The 11,865-nt window shown below is 50.0% G+C and overlaps 1 protein-coding gene across 2 annotated transcripts in view; it reads right to left on the bottom strand.

The window, feature by feature from the left end:
* Positions 1–8,567: 8,567 nt before the first annotated feature.
* Positions 8,568–11,865, bottom strand: part of PCSK6 (proprotein convertase subtilisin/kexin type 6) — a 170,217-nt gene continuing 166,919 nt past the window's right edge. For both annotated transcript variants that reach the window (XM_055555513.1, XM_055555514.1), the window contains 2 exons: positions 11,132–11,244; positions 8,568–9,892 (listed from right to left, as the gene is read on the bottom strand). In XM_055555513.1, coding sequence (XP_055411488.1) covers positions 9,795–9,892; positions 11,132–11,244 — 211 coding nt within the window. In that variant the 3' untranslated portion in view covers positions 8,568–9,794. The remainder of the gene's footprint in view (positions 9,893–11,131; positions 11,245–11,865) is intronic.

Genomic DNA, 11,865 nt, shown 5'->3' with positions numbered 1-11,865 from the left:
GCCCATTCAAGTCTTTCACCCACTTGTTTCTATTGGGTTCTCTGCTTTTTAAACAGTTCATTGTGGAATTTATTATATATATTCTAGGTATAAGTATATTCTGTGGCTTACCTTTCACTCTTGGGGAGGGGGGTTTAAACTGCTTAAATACAAAAACCTCACAGGTAGCAGGAATACTATCCTTATGCCTACAATGCAGGACTACCCAGGTTCAATCTCTGGGTTAGGAAGATCCCCTGGAGAAGGAAATGACAACCCATTCCAGTATTCATGCCTGGAGAATTCCATGGACAGAGGAGCCTGGTGGAGCTACAGTCCATGGGGTCGCAAAGAGTGAGACATGACTGAGCGACTAACACACAGAACATCCTCCCTGTAATCCAGTTTGGCCTAAGAAAACATCTTATTCCCCAAATCACAAAATCATAATTTGGGCTGTAATTTGAATCAAATGGATAGGAAATGTGACTGCCTCTTCCATTTTGCAGAAGAAACGAGCTTCCAAAAGGTCCAATTCAAGAAGAGACATCAGCAGAAGGAGAAGTTCTTACCTCAGGAAGCTCTACCCATTGACAGCATCTTTTGTTCTCCTTTGGGCAGGGGGTGAGGGCAGTTTTACTATGGTCATGTAGGTCTGGGACAGGAAAACATTTTCTGCTTCATAGCCCAGGGAAGGGGAATCCTCTTCATGTGATTAAAAATAACATCACCCATAATGAAATAAATCAAAGTCACCTACTTTGTATCACCTACTAGGATGCAATAAGAAGAACACAGCATTGCTTCTGACAGATTCATGTCAAAGACGCTTGACTGGAATGGAAATGTGAGGAAACCTCAGACAAGCACACACGGAGGGACAGCCCGTAAGTCCTTCAGGACTTAGGCTGAGGGCTGGTCATCTTGAAAATGTTCAGGGTCACGAAAGTCAAAGAACCAAGGAACTATTCTAAACTGAAGGAGATGAGAGCCATGATGAGTATGTGCAGAGTATGATGTAGACTGGACCCTTGTGCTAAGGGCATTATCAGGACAGCTAGCAAGAGGTGAATCCAGTCAGAGGACGGACAGTAGAAATGTATCAGTGTCAACTTCCTGATTCCGTGGTTATGTAGGAGAAGATACCTATTTATAGGAAATGATCTAAAGTATTTAGGGGGTGATAGGGTAACCTCAGATATGCAGATGACACCACACTTATGGCAGAAAGTGAAGAACAACTAAAGAGCCTTTTGATGAAAGTGAAAGAGGAGAGTGAAAAAGTTGGCTTAAAGCTCAACATTCAGAAAACTAAGATCATGGCATCCAGTCCCATCACTTCATGGCAAACAGATGGGGAAACAATGGAAACAGTGGCTGACTATTTTTCTGGGCTCCAAAATCACTGAGGATGGTGATTGCAGCCATGAAATTAAAAGACGCTTACTCCTTGGAAGGAAAGTTATGACCAAACTAGACAGCATATTAAAAAGCAGAGACATTACTTTGCCAACAAAGGTCCGTCTAGTTAAGGCTATGGTTTTTCCAGTGGTCATGTATGGATGTGAGAGTTGGACTATAAAGAAAGCTGGGTGCTGAAGAATTGATGCTTTTGAACTGTGGTGTTGGAGAAGACTCTTGAGAGTCCCTTGGACTGTGAGGAGATCCAACCAGTCCATCCTAAAGGAGATCAGTCCTGGGTGTTCATTGGAAGGACTGATGAAGCTGAAACTCCAATACTTTGGCCACCTGATGTGAAGAGCTGACTCATTGGAAAAGACCCTGATGTTGGGAGGGATTGGGGGCAGGAGGAGAAGGGGACGACAGAGGATGGGATGGTTGGATGGCATCACCGACTCAATGCACATGGGTTTGGGTGGACTCTGGGAGTTGGTGATAGACAGGGAGACCTGGCATGCTGCGGTTCATGGAGTCGCAGAGTCGGACACGACTGAGTGACTGAACTGAACTGAGGGTAGTATGTCAGTAATTTGTTTTCAAATTGTTCAACTGTTCTGTAATTTTGCTTTGTGGTTTTTTTCAAAATAAAAAAGAACCAATGTAAACTTCACTTCATTCCAGAGAGAACCACCAGGTGGAGTCCTTAGGTCAGAGAGTTGATTTGACAAGCCCTGTTGTTCAGTTCGGAGAAGGCAATGGCACCCCACTCCAGTACTCCTGCCTGGAAAATCCCATGGGTGGAGGAGCCTGGAAGGCTGCAGTCCATGGAGCCACTGAGGGTCGGACATGACTGAGCGACTTCACTTTCACTTTGCTAAGTCCTATCTGACTCTGTGTGACCCCATGAACAGCAGCACACTTCCCTGACCTTCACTATCTCCCGAAGTTTGCTCAAACTCATGTCCATTGAGTCTGCGATGCAATCTAACCATGTTATCCTCTGCCGCCCCCGTATCCTTTTGCCTTCAGTCTTTCCCAGCATCAGGGTATTTTCCAATGAGTTGGCTCTTTGCATCTGGTGGACAGTATATAGTAGCTTCAACTGTAGCATCAGTCCTTTCAATGAATATTCAGGGTTGATTTACTTTAGGATTGATTGGTTTGATCTCCTTGCTGTCCAAGGGACTCTCAAGGGTCTTCTCCAGCACCACAGTTCAAAAGCATCAATTCTTCAGTGCTCAGCCTTCTTTATGGTCCACCTCTCACATCCATACATGACTACTAGAAAAACCATAGCTTTGATTATACTGACCTTTGTTGGTAAAGTGGAGTCTGTTTTTTAATACAGTCTAGGTTTGTCATAACTTTTCTTCCAAGAAGCAAGCATATTTTAATTTCATGGCTGCAGTCACCATCTGCAGTGATTTTGGAGCCCAAGAAAATAAAGTCTGTCACTGTTTCCATTGTTTCCCCATCTATTTGCCATGAAGTGATGGGACCAGATACCATGATCTTCATTTTCTGAATGTTGAGTTTTAAGCCTGCTTTTTCACTCTTCTCTTTCGTTTTCCTCAAGAGGCACTTTAGTTCCTCTTTACTTTCTGCCGTGAGGGTGGTGTCATCTGCATATTTGAGGTTGTTGATATTTCTCCTGGCAATCTTGATTCCAGCTTGTGCTTCATCCAGGCTGGCATTTTGCATGATGTACTCTGCATATAAGTTAAATAAGCAGGGTGACAATATACAGCCTTGACATACTCCTTTCCCAATTTGGAACCAGTCTGTTGTTCCATGTCCAGTTCTAACTATTGCTTCCTGACCTGCATATAGGTTTCTCAAGAGGCAGGTCAGGTGGTCTGATATTCCCATCTCTTTCAGAATTTTCCACAGTTTATTGTGATCCACACAGTCAAAGGCTTTGGCACACTCAATGAAGCAAATGTTTTTCTGGAACTCCCTTTCTTCCTCTATGATCCGACAGATGCTAGCAATTTGATTTCTGGTTCCTCTTTCTAAATCCAGCTTGAACATCTGAAAGTTCTCAGTTCAGATACTTCTGAAGCCTACCTTGAAGGATTTTGAGCATAATCTTGCTAGCATGTGAAATGAGTGCAATTGTGCGGTAGTCTGAATATTCTTTGGAATTGCCTTTCTTTGGGATTGGAATGAAAACTGACCTTTTCCAGTCCTGTGGCCGCTGTTGAGTTTCCCAAATTTGCTGGCATATTGTGTGTAGCATTTTAATAGCATCATCTTTTAGGATTTTAAATAGCTCAGCTGGAATTGCTCAGCTAAACAAGCCTTTCTCCTATTGAACTAAAAACAAAAGGGTTTATTTCTGTACTTTAAAATAGTAAAGTGGCATGGGTTTCCCTTGCTTCAGCACATGAACAGAGACATAAATCTAACTATAGCTGGTTTGATTCAAGGGCTTCCTAGGTAGCTCAGTGGTAAAGAATCTGCCTGACAATGCAGGAGACACAGGAGACACGGGTTTGATCCCTGGGTCAGGAAGATCCCTTGGAGTAGGAAACGGTAACCCGCTCCAGCATTCTTGCCTGGGAAATCCCATTGACAGAGGAGCCTGGTGGGTTACAGTCTATGGGGTCGCAAAGAGTTGGACACGACTGAGTGAGCACACATACAGAAGGTTGAGAATAGATTTTCTTGATCTCGTTTTTCTTGACTACAGTTTTTTCAACCTTGGCACTGTTGACCTTTGGGGACCAGATAATTCTTTGTTGTGAGGACTGTCTTGTGCATTGCACAATGTTTAGCAGCATCTGGGGTCCAATGGCTAAGACTTTGCTTTCTAATGCAGGGGGTGCGGGCTGAGTCCCTGGTTGGGCAGCCAGGATCCCACATGGTTCGTAGCCAAAACACCAAAACATAAACCAGAAGCAGCATCCCTGGCCTCTGCCCACTGGATGTCAATACATCCCTCCAGTCATGACTCCAGGTGTCTCCAGAGATTGCCAGGTGTCCCGAGGGAGACAGAAATCACCCCCAGGGTAGAACCACTGTGCTTGCAAAAAGACATTCTCTGCTCTGGGCACTCTGGTTGCTGTCTGCTGGACAGAAAGTTCAGATCTCTGACCACGCTTAGTGCCCCTGGTACATCGTGGGGGTAGCTTTTGGTGGTAGGAGCTGCTGTACCACGTGGCGGTATTGGTGTTGTTCTGTGCATAGACAAGCCTCTGAGAAGGGTCAGGACTGGCCTGAGGCAACCAGCAGGAAGGACAAAGCCTGGGCTCAAGAAGGAAAGCAGCATAAAAAGGCCTGGACAGGATGTAAACTCCTCCTTTCTCAGGACTATCAGCCCAGCCGCCTGTCCGCCTGTTGGGCTGAACCTCACGATGCATGAGAACGACTTGGCTTTGAAATGTATACTCCTCATGTGTGCTATGTGCATGCCAAGTCACTTCAGTCATGTCTGACACTTTGCGACCCTATGGACTAGCGTTCACCAGGCTTCTCTGTCCGTGGGATTCTCCAGACAAGAATACTGGAGTGGGTTGCCATTTCCTCCTCCAGGGGATCTTCCTGATCCAGGGATCAAACCGTGTCCCTTGCATCTTCTGCATTGGTAGGCAGGTTCTTTATCATTAGCACCACCTAGGATGCTACTTTCCATAGCCCCTGCATGTTCCTATTAAAATATCCTTCCTACTGGAGGAATCAACCTGCCTGACTTCAGGTTCTTCTACAAAGCCACAGTCAAGACAGTATGGTACTGGCACAAAGACAGAAACATAGATCAATGGAACAAAATAGAAAGCCCAGAGATAAATCGATGTACCTATGGACACCTTATCTTTGACAAAGGAGGCAAGAATATAATATACAATGGAGAAAAAGACAATCTCTTTAACAAGTGGTGCAGGGAAAACTGGTCAACCACTTGTAAAAGAATGAAACTGGAACACTTTCTAACACCATATACAAAAATAAACTCAAAATGGATTAAAGATCTAAATGTAAGACCAGAAACTATAAAACTGCTAGAGGAAAACATAGGCAAAACACTCTGATGTACATCATAGCAGGATCCTCTATGACCCACCTCCAGAGTAATGGAAATAAAAGAAAAAATAAACAAATGGGATCTAATTAAACTTAAAAGCTTTTGCACAACAAAGGAAACTATAAGCAAGGTGAAAAGACAGCCTTCAGAATGGGAGAAAATAATAGCAAATGAAGCAATGGACAAAGAATTTATCTCAAAAATGTACAAGCAACTCCTGCAGCTCAATTCCAGAAAAATAAATGACCCAATCAAAAAATGGGCCAAAGAACTAAACAGACATTTCTCCAAAGAAGACATACAGATGGCTAACAAACACATGAAAAGATGCTCAACATCACTCATTATCAGAGAAATGCAAATCAAAACCACTATGAGGTACCATTTCACGCCAGTCAGAATGGCTGCGATCCACAAGTCTACAAATAATAAATGCTGGAGAGGGTGTGGAGAAAAGGGAACCCTCTTACACTGTTGGTGGGAATGCAAACTAGTAGAGCCACTATGGAGAACAGTGTGGAGAATCCTTAAAAAACTGGAAATAAAACTGCCATACGACCCAGCAATCCCACTGCTGGGCATACACACCGAGGAAACCAGAATTGGAAGAGACACATGTACCCCTCATCGCAGCACTGTTTACAATAGCCAGGACACGGAAGCAACCTAGATGTCCATCAGCAGATGAATGGATAAGAAAGCTGTGGTACATATACACAATGGAATATTACTCAGCTATTAAAAAGAATGCATTTGAATCACTTCTAATGAGGTGGATGAAACTGGAGCCTATTATACAGAGTGAAGTAAGTCAGAAAGAAAAACATCAATATAGTATATTAATGCATATATATGGAATTTAGAAAGATGGTAATGATGACCCTATATGTGAGATAGCAAAAGAGACACAGATGTAAAGAACAGACTTTTAAACTCTGTGGGAGAAGGTGAGGGTGGGATGATTTGAGAGAATAGAATTGAAACATGTATATTATCATATGTGAAATAGATCACCAGTCCAGGTTCAATGCATGAGACAGGGTGCTTAGGGCTGGTGCACTGGGATGACCCCGAGGGATGGGATGGGGAGGGAGGTGGGAGGGAGGGTCAGGATGGGGAACACATGTACACCCATGGCTGATTCATGTGAATGTATGGCAAAAACCACAATATTGTGAAGTAATTAGCTTCCAATTAAAATTAAAAAAAAAAATCCTTCCTTTTACTTCACTTTTCCAACACCTCCCCTTGTTCATCCTGTGATCTAAACCCTCCCTCACCTACTCCCAGGGCCCCGGGTCTGAGCTGGCAGGGTTAGGGCCCCCTCCAGTCATATGATCAATGATCTAAATGTAATGAGTGTCAGTTTCCCAACTTCAAGAGCATCCTGTATTGGCCATGCCTATATGTTGCCCTCTTTGTTCTTAAGGGTCCATCCAGCCCCCACTTGTTATCAGTGCATTTCCTATAGGAAGTGCAGTTCTTCCCAGTCCTGTGAAGAGATACGAGGTATGCTGTCAGCTGTGGCCTGGGAGGATGGGGACCTGTATCTGGGGACCACCAAGGAGCCTTAAATTGGGGGACAAAGTCAGAAAAATGTCACCCACCAGGAATGAAGACAGTTTGAAGTGAAGGCCCCATAGCTGCATCTGGCCAGCTGCTGAAGTGACCATCTCCCTGCAAGAGCCAGCCTCCCTCCTGGGCACATGATGGAACAGCCTGGCCCAAGTCAGCCTGAGCCAGGTCCCATCAGCTCTACAAGCTGCAGTCTATGACAGGATGGGTTCAGAGGATGTGCCCCATGAGTCTATCGCAAGAAGCAAAATCCTCAGATATGTCCTGTCCCAGCAGGGCCCCGACAACCCTCACATCGGGCCATCTGCACACAGGCATTCTATGTGGTCAGTTTTCAAGCCCTTTTAACAAGGGGCTGCTGGGTCCTTAGGATTTGGGGAGCAGCTTCTCAACTCCACACCACAAGTGCCGACCCCAGGACAGGCTGGCCTAGCCACGGCCAGGAGGGTACATATGCTCCACGGTTGCCTGGTGGGCTTCTTGTAGGTGGTGTCCTTTGAGACTAACAGGACTTGTTTCTGGTTTAGTTGCAACTGAACGTGTTAAACCATATGCTGTCTGTGGACAAACAGCTCTTGGGACTGTAATGGCACCTCGCCCTGGAGGTCCTCAGCAAGCTTCTGATTTTAATTCAATCACAGATATCCTCCCAAGTCCTGGCTACTGTCTCCCAAGCAGACACCTCACTTCGTCCGTCCCTCTGCCTCACACTGATGACTCCAGTCAATTCTGGCTCGTGGTGGCTGCTGGCAGGTTGCATGCCCGCTCCCCCTGCCAGCCCCTCGCCGCTTTCCCATTTTCCCAGAGCTGCTGCCGCCTCCACCCACACAGTCACCACTGCAAAGCCTGTCTTTGTGGGCAGAGGAGGGGGCACCCAGCAAACCCAGGTGAGGGGCAGGTGACCCAGGCCCACAGCACTCAGAACCCCAAGGGGCAGGCCTGGCACCAGTTTTCTCGGGAGCTGTGGGTGGTCCTGCTTGTCATTTGTCCCATCACATGCAGCCAGAGGAGATGCCGTGGTCCCCCAGGGAGGGTCCAGAGGACATGGGCTCCCAAGGGCCAGGAGCAGCTCTCCTGAAATCCCGAGACAACCCTGGAATCCCAGAACAACACCCCTCACCCACTTGTTTCTTCCTGAGTCAGTTCCAGGTGGTGGATTTCCTTTATCTGCAGCCGAAGGACTCCTGGTAAGGACAACCCCTACCTCACAGAGAGGCCAGGGTGAAACCCCAACAGCGTGGAGCCCACGGGCCTGGGGCTTCCGGCCACCATGCGGAAGACGCGCTGCAACCTAACTAAACAACGCTTGTAGATCCAGCTGAAGACACTTGCTGTCTGGGCTCCCCAGGGACAGAAAGGAGGCCTCTCTACATCCAGCCCCTCCCTCCCCTGGCCCGAACTGGGTCTGTTTGCCTGATGACACTCTGGAGCTGGGGCTGTGTGATTCTCCCATAACCTAGCTGTAGCATCATTTGTTAAGGCTCCAAGACCTTGCAATAAAACCACATGTAAATCCATCTCATACTCTGGCCGGTGCCCACATTTAAATGTTGTGCCTTGGAAAGAAACACAGGCTCCTCTGCCATGGAATGTTAACTCTTTTATTAATTTAGGGTTAACACTGTGCCTGCCTTGTGAATTTCTTTTTCGGAGTTGTGGATTCAATCAACAACAGCTGGGTTCCCCCCAGCTGACCGGTGGCTCGTCAAAGGCATTACAGTCACAGAGGGAAGCAGGACGAAAATGGAGAACGAGCTCGAGAAAATTTAAGGCAAATGTTAATTCCCATATTAAAGGGACTTCATCAAGCAGATCTGTGCATATCAATGAAAATATATGAAATATTTGTCAAAATAATTAACATTGGTAAAAATTAGAACATGTAGCTTATAAAATGCCCACACAGGTTTGGCAGAAGTAAATCCAACTGTGTCGATAGGCTCACAGCAAACTCAGACACAGGCGAGCCCACCTTAAGACAAGTATCCTGAAAAGCAGGGCCCATGGGCTTTCAGAGCAGCTCCACAGAAGGGAAGTGACTGACAACCAGCAATTCACGGACAGGCTTACATCTTGCTTGTTGGGGCTACCATCCATCAGGTAGAGGTGACCGTTCGGGCCATGAGACTCGTAGAGGCGCGGATGGGACGCGGCGACCCGGGGCCCTCGGCCCACTCAGAGGTGAGGGCTGTAGATGAAGGAGGGTCTTTCCATCTCGTCCCACTGGGATGTGACTTTCTAAGCCATGGGTGTAGTTTCAGAAGTCACTGACCATGTAGAAACAGACGCTCCATCCCCAGAGGTCACAGGTTTTACGCTCCCGGATCTGTTCTGTTGAGTCTGACCAAACCGCCTCCCAAATGGCGGCTGGCAGAGAAGCAGGTGCGCCCCAGGCCCTTCCTCGTGGGGCACAGCCAGGGCTCTTCAGGGGGCATGGAAGCACAGGGAGGAGGGTGCTGCTTAGGGCCATGTGGCTGGCCTTTCTGCTTTGGTCTTGGAGATTCAGTGAATGCATGGTCCCAGGAGCTGTGGATCCCCAGAGTTCATGCTGCTCCTGCTGTGACTTGGCCAGAACGCAGCCAGCGAGGGGGTGTGAGCGGGTGTCACTGCTCCCGGGACACCTCCTCCAGGCAACCCCTGCCTTCCCCCTGGCCTGGGTGCCCAGAGTCGCCAGGAAGGACCTTACTCCTAGGGAGACGAAGCTGTCAGATGGGGGCACCATCCCTGAAACAGGCTCTGGCCGACAGCCTGGAGAAAGGTGGACGGACAGACGGACGACGGGAGGGGCCCTGCCCTGTGCGGGGGCCAGGTGCCCCTACCCGGCCAGGAGGCACGTGCGGCAGCAGAACTGGATGAACAGCTTCCGTTCACAGAGCCGGTTGGATTTGACCATCTCGCAGAACGTCTCATCAGCTGGTTTCCCCCAAAGGAGAAAGGAGGGACAGGTCAGTCGTGGGGGCCAGACATGGCTGCTCCCAGCTCCCCACTCCGGAAGGCAGCCATCTGCCATCACCCCCGTGGTGACAGGTGGCCAGCTCAGTGAGGCCAGGGCTGGAGCTGAGCCTGGAGACGAGGGTGGGTGGGGGAGGAGACGGGTTGGGGGGTGGGGGTGGGCAGGGTCTGGGGACGCTGGGCTGTGTGGGGAGCCCTCCGTGGTCACTGTTCCTCTTTCTGGACGTGGGAGGAAGAGGGGTCAGACTTGGCGGGGGCAGGGTGGGGGCTGCTGCGTGATGCCGGGGATGCCCCAGTGGGGAGGAGGATGATGAGAGGAAGGGGTTCATCAGGGCACCGGGAATGGCTGAGGGAGGGGAAGAGCCAAGCCCCTAAGGCCAGCCCTTCCCCTGGCAGCTGGCCTCTGGGGACCTGCACTCATGGGGCCGGGACAGCCTCACTTTATGGGGCTGGGACCTCACCCGAGAAGATGGCTTCCTAAAGTAAGCGCTTCCTGGCCTTAAAGGAACATGATTCTCCAAGCCAAGGAAACCACAGAGCTCCAAGGCAAGGAGGCCACCTCATGGTCTGCAGGGCATGCCTGGGCTCTCTCTGGGGGCTTCACACTCTGCCAGGCCCAGGCGGCTGCCAGCTCCATGCTCAGGGACCTCGTGGTGCTGGCAGCTCTCCCTCCAGCACACCAGCAGGCTCTCAGCACCCAGAGACAGCTTCGGGCTGCTCATCCCTATGCTTCCTGAGCCACGGTGGTTCCTTACCACGGCACGTCTGCCCATGGCCTCTGCCCTGGTCTCCAGCCCAGAGTTCTGTGTCAACCCTTCCTCTTGCCTGGAATCCCCAACCTGGTCTCTGAGTTTCCGCCCTCACAACCTATCCTCACCTCCCAGTCGACCAGAGCCCCAGAGCTCTCCCACAGCACACACATGGATCCTTCCTGCGGAACACGTGGGCCTCTCCTAACCCGTGCCACCACACCCAAGCCACCTGGGGCTACTGGAGTGAGAGTGGGGACAACATCCGAATCATTCCTAAGAGTCACTCGTTGGACAGACCCACAGTAGTGGGGTGGCGGCTGGATCCTCTCTGGTCAGTGTGAGGGGCCTGGAGGGAAGGGGCACCCCAGGGACAGCCTGTGGTCCCTGCCCCTCTCTCCCTCTTTGGCCGGGCAGCCAAGGGGTTTGGGTCCAGCCCATGCCCACTCACCATTGCTGCATGTGTGATTGGTGATGCACGAAGTCCCCAGCTGTGTGAAGCCCGCTTTACACCGGCTGCAGCTCCTGCTGGAGCCTTCACAGCTCAGGCAGCTCTCGTCACACCTGTGGGGACACGGGTTCCTGATAAGGAGGGGCCCCACCATTCCGGCCCTTCCCAGGGCCCTCCAGCCAGCCTGCCTGCCCTCCCACAGTGCCCCTGGCAGTAACCCTGCCCACAGTGGTCTCGCCTCCTGTCTGACCTCTGTCACCTGTGTGACAAACAGGACCCAGGAACCTCTGGGGCACCACCCGTCAGTCTCAGCCTCCTTTGCGATGAGGTCGGCCTCACCCCCGAGGACAGGGCTGAGGGTGCCCTCTCAGTCCTGTCCCAGAGATGGGACCCAGGACTACTACCATCGGAGCACCATGACCTTGGGGGTCAGCACACTCTGGCCTCGGGCCACACCAGCAGCTTTTCTGGGACCTGTCTTGTCCATCTGCATCCAGCTGTGGCTGGGCTGCAGCGCTGGGGACAAGCAGCTTCTCTGGAGACTGGACGGCTCGCCCAACCTACAGGGCTCACTGTTGGGCTCCTCAGGAGAGCCGGCCGACGCCAACCTGCTCTGGGCCACGCATAGACCTTGCCTGCCCGCTGCCTCTCCAGTCTAGCTCTACTCCAGGCACCAGGTCTCCCCAGACCCACCTTGCCGCAGATCCAGCAGGCCCAGGAGCGGGCTCAGATAG

This window comes from Bubalus kerabau, chromosome 19 (assembly GCF_029407905.1).
Source record: "Bubalus kerabau isolate K-KA32 ecotype Philippines breed swamp buffalo chromosome 19, PCC_UOA_SB_1v2, whole genome shotgun sequence".
NCBI classification, from domain to species: Eukaryota; Metazoa; Chordata; class Mammalia; order Artiodactyla; family Bovidae; genus Bubalus; species Bubalus kerabau.
The sequence above is the reverse complement of the archived record's forward strand: the minus strand, read 5'-3'. Positions and strand labels throughout refer to the sequence as shown.